The sequence below is a fragment of the Macrosteles quadrilineatus genome, unplaced genomic scaffold (genome assembly GCF_028750875.1).
Source record: "Macrosteles quadrilineatus isolate MER2022 unplaced genomic scaffold, UCM_ALF_1.0 Scaffold_2__2_contigs__length_208266976, whole genome shotgun sequence".
NCBI classification, from domain to species: Eukaryota; Metazoa; Arthropoda; class Insecta; order Hemiptera; family Cicadellidae; genus Macrosteles; species Macrosteles quadrilineatus.
Genome location: NW_026542595.1, coordinates 159,191,732 through 159,209,413, shown reverse-complemented (window position 1 = coordinate 159,209,413; position 17,682 = coordinate 159,191,732). Strand labels below are relative to the sequence as shown.

Below are 17,682 nucleotides of genomic sequence, written 5' to 3'. Positions count from 1 at the left end.
TAATTGCGATAAAATCACCCATTAGAACGACGCAACCTTGCACTTATGATTGTATGCAGTGGGAATTTGTTTACACGGGAGCTCTACTGCACGGGACCTCTGTACAGACGGTATTTACTCAGGGGAGGTACGGAAGAGGCTACGATGACAGCTGTGGGCTTCTTATAAGCTGAGGGAACGCTATTACCGTAACCATACGGTTTGTAGACAACAGCTTCGGTGGTCTAGTGGTTAGCGTGCCGGGCTGGTGTGCTGAAGGTCCCGGGTTCGAATCTCGCTGGATGCATTAACTTTTTGTCAAAGATTTTTTTCATTATCAGCAAGTTTGGTTGGTTTGGTTCGGTTATGACAGTTTAATTTTATTATTAAGTCATTATAAAATTTTAATTGAGCAATTTCTAGTTTTATTTAATAAACATAATTATTTGTTCTATTACTAATCTTTTTTAAATTATTTAATTATCAGCAAGTTTGGTTAGTTCGGTTAGGTTATGATAGTTTAATTTTATAATTAAAAAATTATAAAATTGAATTTGAGGCATTTATAATTTTATTTTATGAACAGAACTATTTTTGCGAATAGTAAACCTTCATTGCCAAAATGCTCTCTACTACAGCGCTGTTCGCGGAGGAATTTTGAACTAAATGCCTCATTCGTACCTCCCCTAAGTCAGACCCCTGTACAGACGCAGGTTAGAATCCTGCCAATCAAAAAAATAACCTTGTGAAGATATTTTTTTTTGACTGAGTGGATCGGAGTCAACGTTTAAATTGTAGGCTCCAGAGGAAATCAAGTTTGACTTGTGGCTCGGGAGATGAGTAGTGTCTATGTTTGGAGATATCTCTGCTCGCAATGCTGAGATAATTCAATCATGATATCAAGCACTTGAAAAATAGCATATGGATGTATATTGTCCATACCATTGACTACTAACATACAGCTATAGTCAAATGGTTAATACACGTTTACTTAATTATTGCCTAATTAGTACTAAGATTTTTCTAAAAACATATTCTTTGAGGTTTACAGGGAGTTACAGGACTTATTAGACAAAAAAGATAAACAATAGCAAAGATAACGAAAATGTGTGTGGTGCACTGTATGTACAGTGTGTTTGAATACGTTTATACTCTGTATGATGTAACCTGCCCAACTGGGGACTGGTCAATGGTTTACCTAGGCCTACATAAAATGGGCGAACAATTTATTAGGAATATTTTATGAATTAGACACAATTTTATACATTTCTGTAAAAAGAAAATTAAAATGAACAAGTAAAACCATAAGGCCTGAGGCAGTCCACGAAGGGATAGGAGACAGGCCCCATCATACAGACTTTAGGCCTAAGTTCACAAGATTGTCAACACAAAGTCAAACAAATACACGGATACTAAAACAAAGAAGATATCTAAACATCTTAGTGTTTAAACATTTTTTTGTAAAAATCGCACAGTTCCGCGGTGGTCACAGTTGGGGCGAAGGCCGCGCTGACCATCCGTGACCAGCGACCACGGGGCATCCTTCAACAATGGGAACAGTCGTGCCAACTAACGGAAAACACCCGTGAAAATTCCCAAGGTAATTCCCAGCATCGGTGATTTCTATGTTGCAGTGGTTAATCGCGATTTGTTTTAGGTTAGAAGTGTTGTTACTTTTGCACGGTAATTGGAGGTCAATTAATGTGGATTGTGGAGGGAAATACATTGAGCTTTTACCAAATTATATATACTAGTGGAACCCCGTCGAAATCGACGGTTAATCTTGAGGTTTTATGTAAATTCAGCTAACTGCGATAGATAGAGTGAAGTCATTAAAATCTTAGTTAAATGAAGGGAGGATAAGAATAATAATAAACCACTTATCATCTCCGCTATCATGTCAAAGCCACTTTCACTATATGGGAGAATGAGTTCATATAATTAGTCTTTCATGTTACGGAAAGAGTCAATATTTATTACTAACAACTAATTCCATCTGCTTTAGAAAAATCATTCAGATTGTATCCAGATTTATAAGTAAATCTTCATCTTTGGTCATAAAAATACAGAATTTTATCAGCATTTAAATAAGTTTTTTTTTGTATTTGATAAAAATATCTGATTCTCCAGATAGCAGTAACATTCTTACTTCGATCTAAGCAATTTTAATTCCTTCTCTTGCCACATCGACCCATGTATTTAATCAGAACAGGATTCTTACTTGATAATTCATTAACTTATGGGGTAGTTTTGCCTGGCCATATCGACCACATAAAGCTGTGCATGTTTTTCGTGGATGGAATGAACCATAATTGTAGGAAATTTGATCACAAATCTTGAACATTTGCGGAACCAAATCCATAACCTAGTCCAGCCTTGGTAACAAATTATGAAAATGCGATGAGATGTGATGACACTGTTGTGTTTCCCAATGTTTTGTATGTAGTGAGGTTTAGATGCGTTGTTCGACCTAGCTACATGTGTATAGTCTGATTTTTACCGGAGTGCGGCTGGAGTTCAGACCTACCTGCGAGGGACCCGACTCACGCACGCACACTCACCGCCGTCCTAATTGCCTGAAAGCCCCGATCCCCTATTCACTAGAGAAATATAATATCTGTTGTATGCTACCTCAAAATTGCAATTCATTTGATGTTAGATATACAGTAAAATGGTTAGTGTTAATAAATTTGTTGTTTAATTCAATGAAAAATGAGTCCAAACACGAAATGTTTATGACAAGTAGCTAGCTAATAAAAGCGTGTTAAAATATTCGTAGCTTTTACACTTTGTAAGCAACATATGTATTGTTTGGTATCATTTTACTAAGCATTTTGAGCTGAAGTCAAAAGCGTCACCAGATTTTATAACAAACTTAAAATTAACAAATTGATAGTTTAATTTCCGGGAGCCAGTGATGACTCGCGCGGCAGGACAATGATCCGTCCCACGTCTGTCCTAATCCCTTGCGTCTGTGTGTGTGAGGCCTGCGTGTGTGTGAGTAGGGTCGACCCTTCAGCCAGCCGCTTTCCGTCAGCAATCACACTATACATCAAAATAAAAACCCTGTAGGCTTACACATTTTTTTTAATACCTGAATTGACATTAGTTCACCTACTTCACCAAAACCATCATACCAATATATGAATTTCTGGTGTTCTTTCTTGAATTCAAAAATAAATTGTGATTGAAAGTAGGGAAAAAAGGCAAGTGCCAACCTTACAATATATATAGCTAACCCGATAAGGAATAATTATATGTTCCTTTGAAAATGATATGTCACACTTATTTCACAATTTAAAATTTTCTAAGAGCAATAAAGCATAGATTTTTGAACAAAACATTTAAAACGTATTATAAATTCATCATTTTGTTGAAACTATAAAAAAACTTGCCATGCAGTGGTGAATCAATTGTAAACATTTAATTTTGACAGTTTCCTTTGAATACAATTTTAATATTAACAGTTGGTTCATTAAAAGTAGTGTAAAATTATCCATGGTCATAATGTAAACAAAATTGCTGAGTGAACTTTAAAGGCCTCTGGGGCAGAGCCCCAAGGAAATTTACTTCGTTTCTCTTTTGAAAGCTCACCTACAGACCAATACCTTTCTTTAGACACCCCTATTAAGTTTCTACACCCAGCCGTTCTCTCAAATTAGCTGTGACAAAAACCCCATTTTCCTCCATAAGAATAACATGGGATGGGACTTTAAAGGCCACTGGGGCAGAGCCCCGAGGGAATTTACCACGTTTCTCTTTTGATGGCTCATCTACAGACCAAGACCTTTCTTTAGACACCCCTACCGAGTTTCTACGCCCAGCCGTTCTCTCAAAATAGCTATGACAAAGAAAAACAGTTTCAAATTAATATATAGATTTTAAAAGTCAGCAAGATTTGGTTGCTCAGTTGGTAAAGCATACTATCATCGACGTTGTAAGTTTGCGTCTGGGAACCGCCACTAATATTATAGTCTGTGTTATAGACCCTGTCTCCTGACCGGGTCTACCAAGGACTAACCCAGGCCATGAACCCAGGCCATTGGTCAGTCCCCAGGTAGACAGCGAGGGTTAGTGGATAGGTTCCACCATACAGACTATAGTGGTATTTATTATTCTCATGCTTTAGTACAGTTCATCCTTGTATCGTATTGGCTCGCCCCTTGCTCTACATAATACGATCCGATCCATGCACAGACCTGAGGACCAGGCGGCAAATGAAAAATAAAAAATTGCTCAAACCTCTCATAAAAAAGAAAAGAAAAACACCCAACTTTGGCATCATAAATCAATTATAGAAGGCACAATCTATCTAGGGTTTATAAGCTTCGTTGTCTATTCTGAAGAAAAGTCTGTTTAACTTACTACGAATTATCACTGTCTTTAAAAAATATCTGAGTTAAATTATTGTCCACTGCTTGGTGATTTGAACGGTTCAATATTCAAACATAGTAGGCCTAGTTTAACTTTATGTATAAAATAAAATAGCATTCGTTGAATCGGGATAGGTTTTATAATCAACATCTATACTCTTCTCGAATGAATAGAACTAATAATTTTTTACACCAATTAAGTAACTTGGGTCTATTTTAATGTTGCAGCGCGCAGGATGATGGTTTTTCGTGGGACCTAAGGTGCCTTACGCAAGTTAACATGTGTGTTATGTGTTATCAGCTGTATGGTGGACACCCATGGGTGCCAGGGTGAAGTTGCATCACCCACGGGTGTCCACGTTCCGCCACCCGAGCTGATGACTTCCTTCCGTACGTGATAAACGGAAGTGACGTAATATCACGTGACCTGTCTAGCAAATCTGAACATTTGATCGGAAGTGTAACTGCACCATGCTACTACTGTATTGTTACTACGTGTAACTACGTGAAGAAGTTAAACTTTTATGAATGGCGTTCGTTATAATACTTGGACTATACATAAATCATTGTCAAGAACGAGTTTAATGTTAATGTCGTATTTGGAATGTTAGCATTAGGCCTGACTAGCATCAATATATTTGCATACGATATAACAGTATATTTCATCACTAGGGCCTAAAGTCACTTTTTGCCCATGTGATGAACTATATTTATAATCATATTGCATCATTAATTTACAATCAAAGCTAGAAAACGAAATAATTTTTATGTAAAGATAACCTCTCAAAACGACTTTCAACTTGTTTTCAATTCTGCTAATGCAAATAAACAGCAGGAAGTGATTCAATAATTTCGTCTATTACGATTGTGTTAGTACATTATACCATCGATGTGTCGAGCAATCGAAAACAATAATTGGCTAAAACATTACCTAATAAATCAATCGATAAATAATTTCGATCGATACGATTGCCACAATCGAAATTTACAACTGTTTACAACAACTGGTTTTTACTCCCTAAAGACTAAAAATGGTTTTTACTTCCTAAAGACTAAAAATGATTTTTACTTCCTAAAGACTAAAAATGATTTTTACTCCCTATAGACTAATGATTTTTACTCCCTAGAGAGTGAAAATACTACTTTAGACCCGCAATGCATGCATTAAAAACGGCTGTTTTTACTGCAGTGTGATGAAAACCCCTTTTAATTTTTGTAAGGAATTAATTTCAACTGTTAATATTGGCAAGTGATCTGTATTAAAGTATTGTTTTGAGAACTATACACATCTTGTAATGAATTTTTTAGTTATTTGAGTACAATATAATTTGGTTTACATAATAGTTTTTTTATGTTTTATTATAAAAAGTACAAATTTGATTGAGATCCTCGTAGAGTGCACCACTATCTACATTTTCCCTTCATTTTTAAACGTTGATGATAATTTTTTAGAGAAAGATTCTATCTGCAAACTATCACGGAAATGTTTACGGAGTTGTTTACAAATTATAAATTTATCGTATTATACACTTTTACGACTATAGTAAATTTTGTTTTTTCCTAAACTTAAGGGTTTTAGTTTATGAAATGTGTTATTTTGAATTATGTATCCGAAACGTTTGCGTTTTGTCGTAAATACCGGCCTAATCGGTGTAGTTATAAGTTTAAACTTACGGCAATTTTTTCAGAAAACTAGCGCTAAACAGTTTACGTAATAGTGTTGATGGTTCATTTTGATTTAGGCTTGAACTCATCTACATTCATACTTGGCTTAAAATACCTACTTTGTATAGTCGCCATTTAATAAGAAAGTATTAAAGTATTTCTGCATACCATAGAGTTGGATAATAATGCGATTTAGTATACAGGGTGATTGATATAAGTGTGGCAGCTGTTTTATTCGAATGTTATAAGAAATATCAAGAAATGTTAAATTTTAACTGCTTGGATTTTTTTAAAGAATTTTGGTCAAGTAGAAAACATAATTTTAGCCACCATTTTTTCAATATGGCCGTCAACTTTGATTTATATTATGGAAGACAATAGTTTATGCGTGTTTTATAAAGTAAATTCCATTAAAGAATTTTTTATTCTTGGTATTTTTTTCTCTAAAGCTACTCACTTAGGAGTTGCAGCGTTTTAAAACTAAGAAAAAATTACTTGCAGTATACATTCTGCGCCATGTAGCTCCTAAATGAGTAAGTTTAGAGAGAAAATTGCATCTACATTCTAAAAACCCCATAAAATACATAGTTTTCTTATTTTAAAATTTTCTGCTGTTTGGGAAAATGGCGGCCATTTTAAAAATAATGTTATCAATATTTTTTTATGTTTTTATGTGTGTATTTTTTATGTAACTCCTAAATGGATAGCTTGAGAGAAAAAAATGCCAGAATAAGACATTTTTAATGGAATTCCCTTTAACAAAAATGAAAAATGAAAGAAAAATCTAAGTTGGCGGCCATATTGGAAAAAGGGTGGGTAAAATTATTATATACTATTATATATAAAGCTTAACATTTTTTTGTAACTCTTATAACTTTCGAATAAAACAGCTGGCACACTTATATCAATCACCCTGCATGTACAGTAATGCAACCACTGGTATAGTACTCTATAGAAGTTGGCATCCTGTGATCGTTGGTTGGCATGTAGCTACTTTTAACTGTTTAGAAATTAATTACAGCAGACTCATTTTCACTTCAAGGCTTTCTCTACAGATTTGACAAAGTTGCTGTTTCATTGTTAAAAAAATCGTTGGATTTAAAATATATAATCGAATGACAAATAGTTAGTCACGTGATATTTGTTGACAGTTAGGCCTAGTTTGTTAGCAATAAAATTGTCTGAATTTGCATTTTTGCTGGTTAAATATGTGTTTGATACTGTGTTTTTTTCTTCAACAGGTTAATGTATACCAGTGATAACCCCTACGCACAAACTACTACCGTGATCTTTGTTGATTAATTTAAGATGCAGCTGGCTACTTGATCACTGCGCGTAGGTGTAAAGCTAGTTTTACCTTTTACTGTAAAAAGGATACAGTGTGGTAGAAAAGTCCCGGAACGGTTAACTATTTTAAAAAATAATGCAGATAGAGCTAAAATACTTGGTACAAAGTTACAGGGCATAAAACTCTATTTTAACACATATTCAGTGATCCAATAATTCTTCAGGATCAACCTTTTGAAGTGCGGTTTGCGGCATTGTATTCTACTAAAAAAGACCTTTAATTTGATGTGCATATTGACCTATGCTTCTATTTAAGATTTTCTTCCGACTCCTTGTGGGCCGTCCCCCTGAAGAATTATTGGATCACTGAATATGTGTTAAAATAGAGTTTTTTGCCCTGTAACTTTGTACCTAGTATTTTAGCTCTATCTGCATTATTTTTTTAAATATTTAACCCTTCCAGGACTTTTCTACCACACTGTATATTATGTAACTATAAAAACATTTAACCGTTTTATCAGCTGACGCCCAAACAAACAGGTATTTTGTACAGGTATTTTAAATGTACACAATCACCCTTGGTAGGATTTTGTGTTAAAATTATACTATTGAAGATGGACTATTGGAGAGGTTTTACATTCGACTCAAATTTAAATATTTTGATTCGATGTAAAATAAATATTCATATATTTATACATTCAGTTGACCAAAAATCTTGATAGAAAACCATTTGTTAAGTCATAATCTTGGTTTGGTTACTTTTTTTACACCTAGAAGTGTCGGTCCAACCGATAATAAAGTTAATAAACCATTGTTAATCGAGTTAACTGTTAACGAGTTTACACTTTAAGTTGATACATATCCACACCTCTAGTTTCTATAACAACGAGTATTTGCAGTACTATATTCTGACGATATTGGAAATTGTCGAAGGCATGAAACCTGTGTGTAAAGATACCGGTAATCGTCGTAGACGTTTTATGCCGTAACTAACTTTGGCTGATTACCTTATCTTGTTTGTTTGTTCAATTAGGAATACTTTCATTAACTATCATCAGTAAAACAAAGTTACCTGTACCTGATTACAGTTTTATTGATAAACATGTTAAGACTGTATTCCATGGTACTAAAACTAAAATAGTGTGGCCTTGTGTATTCTCATTAGCAAACTCGTTTAGGGTATTTACACAATATAGGAATATACACAATATATTGGAAGCAATAATGCAATCAATAGGTACAATAGAATGTCCTGGCTATTGGCGTTGTACCATTATTCGCAATATAACCAAGAAATCCTCATCACATAACCTCAAAAGTACCTAAAGCTATTCCGACTTCAGATTGTCAAGTTAAGTAGTCTAGCAATGTCTATATACGATCCAACAAATCGTATGTATTACGTGCTAATATTGCAATGTTTTAAACGACGTGTACATGTTAAATAATACCTTAATATAAGGGTTGTATTATGGTTACACAGGTTGAAGTGTATTCATTTATACATGATATTTTTTATCAATATCTCCAATTGCATAGCTGCGTTACATACTTTTCGTCGACAATTCATAAGGATTTAGTTGACATGGTTAAATGCACTTTCAACAGTTCGATCACCGTTACACATTTAACCCTAGATAAATGCAAGTCACACAAAACATTCAAGAAAACTGACCTCATAAAATGCTGATAAATCGCCGTAATAGTAGTTTGGGGCCCAGAACATGTTAAAGTCCATGAGTTACTACACAAATTAAAACTAAGTTAAAGCTGTTGGTTTCAAGAGAGTTTTAAAGTGGTCTCACCACACGAAAAGCCGGCCGACACTGAGTGAATGAAGGAATGGGTGGAACCATGGAATCGGCGAATCATGAATGTACTGGAATACCCGCAACGGCGAATGAGATAAGAGTATTAAATATCCATATCACCTGACCGGGCAGACGACGTACAAACAGTCCCGTTACAACATGGCCGCCGTAGTTGTGGAATTAAAAAAAAAAGTATTACAATAGGTCTGGGAATTTGTAGAATGATAGTGACACCACTAGTAAAAATGTTCACACGGGTGTGGTGTTTGAGTTTCGCTGTAGATGTATGATGTATAGATTCGATAGGAAAAACTCTTTAAGATTTTCACGTAAAATATCAAGGAAGTCCTTAGAGTACCATGATGGCAATACTATATAGTCTATTGCAATACGTTATTGTACATATTTTAAATGGCAATAGTAGTTTTAGCGAAACTATGTAGTTCTGATGTTGATTAAAATGTTTGCAATGTCACTGCTATATCTGCAAACATTTGTTTGTAAAATATAATCGATTGTATTCAGAAGGTCACCGGTTCGATCCTGAGAAATGTCAGTAGCTTTTTACCCAGGGTGTGCATTGAGTTTTAATAAAATGACCCTGGCTTAAGAAGCTTGGTCGGTAACAAAGGTTCACAATGCTACTCACTCCATCCTATATTTTGGGTTAAATATCAAAATACCCTAGTTGTGCCCTCGTCTCACTTGTTAATTCTAATTATGTATGTTAAAACGTGTCCCTTTTGAATAAATTAGTATAGTTAAACAAATAAATGGGGTTTTAAATACGCAATCGTCATAATAACAGGATTACCAACCAAATTGATAGGATTTATGATAAGCATGAAGCAAAATAAAATACCCCCGCCGCAGCAAACCTGCCGACTAAGCGAATTTCCTTTTGTCTTAATTGATTTCAATTAAATATATTTTAATAACATTAGGTTTAACGAGTACCTAGGTTTGCTGCTACAAGGAAACTAATAAAGTTTGTTTTTTTGTAAAATATTGATAGCTTAGTACAAAATAAATAAATTTGATCAATATACAAAATATATCCATAAGCAAGCAAACTACAACATTTGACAATATTCTCCATAAGAATAACATAGGAATTTTAAATTTACAATTTTTTAAATTTTCTCTGTTACTATTAACCGAACAAAAATACTTTTATATACTAAATTAATTGTTTTTTAAGCTCTTTAAAAAGGTCTAAAGAGAAATTGGGAAATTTTGTGTTTTGAGGGTCAAAAGTGAAAAAAACTAATTTTTACCCCATAAAACCCCCCGTAAAGCCCCGTTCCCATGGTCCGATCATGCTGGTTCGCGAACTCATTCATGTTTATCCCGCTTTACACCCTTAAACCAAATTTCATCAAAATCGGACAAAAATTACTCAAGTTATCGCGTTCACGGACGTATATATATAAGTCTATAAGTCTATATATATATATACATATATAAAAATTTGAACGAATGGTGTTTTTGGCCTCTGGGGACATCAAAATGAAAAAGTAAATCGGTCACGGGTCTAGGTCTTACCGTGCCACCTACGGTAATAGCTACTTCCCTATAGGGAAATTCGCTAAAAATCACAAAATAAAGGAAAAAAATACTAGTTAACTTATTTTATTTTTATAAACTGACATAAATAAATTACAAAAGAATAAGCTTTATTTACTTTAATTACAGTAGTTACTTGTTAAGTTGTGTGGAAGAATATAAAGTACAAAGAAAGTGTAAGTGCACAAAGAATATAATATGTTCAAATTTTTTTTTGAAATGTTAATAACGGTTTTCCACAGTACTTGTCTTTACTATTTCAACAATAATTGAAGTAATATCAGAGGGTGAAGTATAAGCATTACTCTTGCATACACTTGTTTACAGTGTTTCCAATAGCTGTGCCACAAACATTAATATTTACGGGATGGCTCAAGTCCAAAAATACATTTGGTCATAGGCAATCTGTAAAAAAGACACAAATCTAAACTATACAATACAACCAATCCTATTGGAATCCACGTGAAACTACAATAGGCCGGAGGTCCAAGTTAATGACAGGTTCCAGCCTAAACACCACATTCACTTACATTTTAGAGGGCGTTAAATAAAGTTTAATTATTAGTTGGACCGGTCCAAGTATGGAGCTTCGGGGAGAACGTTTCGTAAGATTTCTAGGCTCATCTCTCTTGCTGGAGTTATTAGAGGGCTCTAGGCGCTATGTGGCTTGTAATTATAGTAGTTCTAGGTGTCGGGAAGTAGGTTGAAAGAATTCCTGGAAAATGTTTCGTAAACAGTAGTATACACCTGGAATTTGTTTTACCTTCTGTTACTGCATTTTTACAACGTTGTTGACTACAGAAATGTTTGGGTTTGTTGACAAAGCCAGTGTTCAATTTTCTGTTGGTTTCGACTGCAAGAAGAGGGTTTGAATATCTTATGGACATGATTACTTTTAATTTTGTAGTTTTAAAAGTATATCTAGAATATTATCATTCATATATGTATAAAGTGCAATGCAATGGATGTGGAATCTAATTTTTTTGTTATTCTCTAAAACCAAAAAGAATCACATTGCAATTATTTATTTCCTACACTGACTAAAAATTGCTTATATATGGTATGATAAAAATATATTTGCACTAAATAAAAAAATAAACATCAATGCATGCCCAGTTATCTGGTTACTTGTATATAAATAATATTTTAATAACTTCTTATTTATTTTGTTTACAATACAAATTGCAGTATTGCGTTTCAGAACAAATTTTATTATGTCTCACTAAAATGTATAAATTCAAAGATATATGGATAAAACATATCCAAAGACTACTTTGAAAGATAGCTCAAAGGTTTGGATCTTATATCTGTCCCTATTATGAAACATAAAAATTCAAACAGTTTGGAATAAAACTACAGTATAACCGCAACTAAACTAAAACTATAGTAATTCCCCATCTAAAACTATGGTACACCGCACAACCACTGTGAAAGAATCTACAGATTATCTTCTATGCAGTACTACTATAATGTTTATATTCCCTGTAACCTCTTACATAAACCAACATTTTATCCGGTTGTACAGTTAAACCTAATGATCCGTTACGGGATATAACTGAAACGGCTAACGGCAATAATCATAGAAGATAGGGGTATGACTCGATTCCACCGATTGCATGGACTGCATAACAGAATGACTTGGTTTTCTAACCAACAATCTGATTATGGGGATCTTACGTGCTCGGTTGCACTCAAGGACTACTTTAGAACGCAGTTATTATCTCAAGAAATCCATTAGTACGATTTTACTTAGTATGAAGAAAATTATTCTGACGGTTGAATAATTTTTTGATGGACTCAAAAGTCTATAACATTAGTCCATATGACTCATTTTTGAAATTTTCCGAGTAAAATTTATTTAATTGTAATAGTTTCTGTGATAAACCGGTTCGCTCCTGAGAAAAGGGAATTAGGTTTAGGGAATAATCCAACACCATTCTACATTAACTCTTGATTTATATTCAGCTTAAAAACGCACTAAGGTCTGAATATATGTATGAATTGAATTGTTTTCTAACTGTGTTTTTCTTTTTCAGATAATCACACAAGCAAAGATGTAAGATCTCGACGCAATGACACCGAAGAGCGACCCTTCGGAAGACGATGGACGACCTCCCGCAACAGCCCTTACCAGAAGATCGTCTCCAGCTACGAGACAGAGCCTGCAGCGAGGGTAGAGGTGGAGGGGGAGGAGGCCAAGGCGAAGAATCACAAGAGAAAACAGTGGAGGACGAGTGCGACGGCGCATGACCAGATAACATCGGAGACGTCCTCAGCTGTAGAGAGCGAGCACGAGGATGATAGGGGCAATGTCCAGGAGGAGGGTCAGCCTGCGCAGAGAACTCTGAGAAGGAGATCCACAACTAGTCACCCTCCGGAAATGACGTCAGAGTCACCTAACATCACCACAATCAACCCAAAGAAGAGGAGAAGACCGTCTTCCACTTCAACAACGACCACTCTTGCTCCTCAGACGATGTCGGACTCTCTATATCAGTATTTCAGACCTTTAGAACAGGACGTTCCTCAGGACGATATCATTCCGTTTCTAGACTTCGGTAGAAAACTGTCTCCGGTCATCCCGACACCGAGTGGAGCGAATTCTATTGAGAGTAAAACCATTGTGACAAAGTTGAGGCCGAGGGAACATATTGATGAAAAAGAAAGCAATTCTTCTGACGAAGAGGTTCTGCAAGAAGACATGGATCTTACTGTGGTAAAAAAGGCAATAGAGAGAAACTCTGTCCCCAGAGGGAAACTTCGGGTGCAGACGTCAGGTATTTCAGATTTTTATAGGAAAAGGGTGCCGACTCAACTACGGACAACGGAAAATCTCATAAGTACATCTGACTCTTCCACAGCATCAAGTGTGTCTGGAGGGAAAAGTGTAGGAGTGTTGAAAAAAGGCCATCGTCACCATGTTCACAACACAGAAGGGACCAGAAGTGAAGATAAGTTTCCTCTCAAGCAGGCAGCTGATTTAGAAATAGTAGGTACACCTAAGGACGTAGAAGTATTTGTGGAGAAAAGAAAACACCTAAGTTCAAGACCGATTCAGCGATCTTCAGCTTTAAAACAAGAAACTCACACATCGCCTTTGACAGCAGAATCAACTCTTGTAAAAACGGTCATAAAGGAGGTACCTGAAGAAGTAAGTGGTGAGTCAGAAGCGTCTGAAAACGTTACAACTTCTGTGCCAAATGGTTCAAGATTAAACGCCCCTAATAATACTCGGAATCAAAATCCCTCATCTACTACAAAAATGGAAATATCTAGCATAACAAACAGTCCAATAACAAAAACATCAAGAAATAGCAACATGCAAGAAAGTGTGAATCCAAAGATTTTATCTACCGCTGTAGTCACTTCTGTGTCAGTTCAGGAGCCTTTAACAGATCTAAAACATGAAAATACCACTGAACTACCAAGTTCTAGTTCTTTAAATGGTACTAAAGATGACCGTATAGTCTCTGAATTACCAATTGACAACAATCCTCCTACAATAAAAGACACAGAAATGCGAAGCTACATATCGACTAAGAACTCATCAAATGTTCCAGTGAATACCCCAGATCCAAAGGTACTATCTCAGAAAAATACTACAGTACCAGTAATATCCAGAGACATATATAAACAGCGCAGCCCTTCTCGAATTCTCATTCACTTACCTCGTCAACTTGCTCGCGTCAACTCAACTCAGAACAAAACCTTAATATCAAACCAGACTATTTCAGACTTAGCAATTATGCCAACAAAAAATAATAGCAATGGCAGTCCAATACCTGATGGAAGAAATGAAACTATACAAACAGAAGTGCTGACAACTCCATCAACAATATCTCCAACAACAAATGAACAAAGTTTTCTATCAAACGAAAGCCTTAGTACAGAGCCTCCCAAATTGTCACCTACTTTAATTAGTTCTCAGCCAACATTAAAACTCGAACCCTCTCAAAATAGTACGAAACCCCCTAACTTTAAGCCTATTTCGATCGCTGTAACAACGGAAACCTCCAAAGAAGATGTGAGACCAAACGCAGATCCTACCAAAGACAGAAAGGTCACTGAACATTCTCCACCTGAAAGTGACCTCGACGAAGATAAGTCCGACAAAAGTCAAGACGCTTTTCCAGTAAACCCCGAGCCTGCGTCTTCTAGTGAGGCTCCCGCGGAAACTGAAAGCTACGATGTCGTCTACCCTGCAGAAGATGGTGAAGACCAGTTCCCAATATTGTTCACGACCCCACCTCCTGTGGTGGACACTAGGCCTGAGCCGGAGTACGCGGTCGTGGAGGAACAGAAGAACTCTTCGACCTCTCGACCTCCGGAGGTAACCCACTGGGTGAAGACTGGAGAGGTAAACAAGGAGGTGGAGGTGGTGTACCCAGACTCCATGGGTCTAGGAACATACCTTCTCGCAGCTCTGGGAGTTCTTCCTGTCATCCTGGGAGCTCTGATTGGGGCAAGATTCATACTGGCTCACAATAGGAAAAAGGTAAATAAGCCTATAAAATGTATTATAATATTTTTAAATATACCAGTTATGAAAACTTAAGTCTTACTTCGTCTCAAATATATACGTTAGTAGTTAGTCAAATATATATAGTAGTAGTAGTAGGCTAAAGTAGTTTAGAGCAAAAATAATTTTCTGTATATTTTTATGTGAATTTATTTACTGGTTTGAAAAATAGTTCCGATTAAAACTATTAATTTTTTATTTTCACCTGAAACTGCAATAATTAAAGATTTATCAATATTTCAACTAATTTAAATAAACATACTTCAGTGTTTTGAATTGTATGTTGTAATGGCGGAGTAACCTGTTGCATCGAACTTTCTTCATGACGGCCAAACACATCTTTAAACCTTAGCTGTCCATTGAACAGAATACTTAGATGGGTTTTGAGAGCAACCTTATAACGGTAAAAACAATACTGTAAAAGTTTTGTTCTAAAATCAGTTAGCACAATGAATAAAAAACGAAAAACGGAGTACGTAACGTGGATCTAAAAAGTCTTTTAAATCTTTGCCCGCTTCCCATGTCGGCTTCATCTACGGCTTGTGATGAAATACACCATAAGATCACGTGCAATTTTTCAACTACTAAACTATACTTGAGCTTACCTTCTCTTGAGCTCTCGACTACCGCACGTAGGAATCCGATCTATGACTACCTCAGGGCGAGTGACAGTAAAGTTCACGGACATTCCGAGACACGACTGCGAGAAATAACCTGTCACTGGCTCTCGATAACAGCCACCTTCCCGGCAATGTGTCCAGAGAGCACAGAATAGAACATTTCTATTCTGTGCTGTCTGAATGTGTCCCACACTTCACAATTAAAATTATGTAAAGTTTATACTCGTATAGTGATCTGAAAAAATCATTCTTTATCTTAAATATTTTGGTACATTTTCGCTAGCACATTTGTGTCATGGATGCACAAAATTCATTTCTCAGTTTAAACTGTAAATCTTTCGATTATTTTAAGTATACTCATTGACTAATTAACACATCCCTCGTTCTTCGTTGTAAAATTTGACACACCATTGACTAATTTACACATCGTTGTAAAATTTGAGCTCGTTTATTGTGTCTGGTTCATTTTGGTGACAATGGGTGCTAGTGTCAACGAAATTTTGTTTTACTATTATTTAGGGTTAATCTCATGATTTTTTTTGCGTTACTGTTTGGTTAGGCCGGACGCACACAGATCAAGCATTTCACCTGAAGCAAGTGTTGCGAGGCAAAATGTTTCACTGGGTACGAGCGCTCCATGTATTTCAATGGGACGCCGCACACTGATCAAGCAAACGTTGCGAGGCGCCTCGCAACGCCTTGAAACATTTGAGCAGTTGCTCGACGAATGGATCCCATACAGCACGATGTTTGATGTTTCAAGGAGCAAAACGTTCTGCGCATGCGCAAAACCCCTTCTAGCTAGTAAAGCTTAGTGGCTTTCAAAATTCAATCGACCTTTTGTTGTTCACGACATTATCAAATAATAATTTCTAACGATATCACTTACGTTATTAAAAACCCTTCCAATAAAATAGTGTAGCAAGTATTCGACAATAATAATTGTAAAATTCCCCTGGATCTGATTTAATTTCTGAGAGCATTAATGTCTATCATCTGCTGACAGTTTCTACGATGTGGACCAACACTGGGAGATGAACTACCATGAGGCTGCTATATTTCTAGAGGTAATAACTACAGAGTACAGAGTAAATCTGTGTGAAGAAAATACAATAGCTTTAGAGTTTGCGGATGTTAAAGATTGCAAGTGTCTGTGAAGATCACAGGTTTCTGTAGAGATTACAGATGTCTATTGGGATCGCAGGTGTCTATAGAGATTACAGATGTCTATTGGGATTGCAGGTGTCTATAGAGATAACAGATGTCTATTGGGATCGCAGGTGTCTATAGAGATTACAGATGTCTATTGGGATTGCAGGTGTCTATAGAGATTACAGATGTCTATTGGGATCGCAGGTGTCTATAGAGATTACAGATGTCTAGTGGGATTGCAGGTGTCTATAGAGATTAAGGATGTCTATTGGGATTGCAGGTGTCTATAGAGATTACGGATGTCTATTGTTTGAGTGAACCCCATGTTTTCTTTCTTAGTCTAGCATTTGCAAAAACTGACATAGGCTACAGTAATAGCTACGTTGACTTCCTCGTCACACATGTTAAAACAATACCGTAGATTACCAGTACAAATAATATTTATTTTTGCTTGAAACCAAATGCTGCATCATGCTTGAACCTCTTGCACACTGGAGAAGCAAAGAAACAAAACTCTTAAAGCAAATCGTTGTGCAACATTTTGCTTCAGGTGAAATGCTCGATCAGTGTGCGTCCCGCCTTAGGGACGAGTTAAAACTCAGTAACATGAAACAAATTGCATGATCCTGGGGGCACCGGGCGGTACCGGCAGAACTAACAAAACAATTGTCTCATTTTGATCCATAAGGATGACAAATTCTACTGGAAGT

At 35.9% G+C, this 17,682-nt stretch overlaps 2 protein-coding genes across 2 annotated transcripts in view; one reads left to right on the top strand and one right to left on the bottom strand.

Moving 5' to 3' along the window:
- The window catches only part of LOC128987556 (protein vestigial-like), a 188,922-nt gene extending 179,804 nt beyond the window's left edge, over positions 1–9,118 (bottom strand). The window contains exon 1 of the mRNA XM_054408464.1: positions 8,980–9,118. Coding sequence (XP_054264439.1) covers positions 8,980–9,042 — 63 coding nt within the window. The 5' untranslated portion in view covers positions 9,043–9,118. The remainder of the gene's footprint in view (positions 1–8,979) is intronic.
- The window catches only part of LOC128987554 (mucin-2-like), a 125,964-nt gene that overhangs the window by 94,170 nt on the left and 14,112 nt on the right, over positions 1–17,682 (top strand). The window contains exon 2 of the mRNA XM_054408458.1: positions 12,718–15,176. Coding sequence (XP_054264433.1) covers positions 12,718–15,176 — 2,459 coding nt within the window. The remainder of the gene's footprint in view (positions 1–12,717; positions 15,177–17,682) is intronic.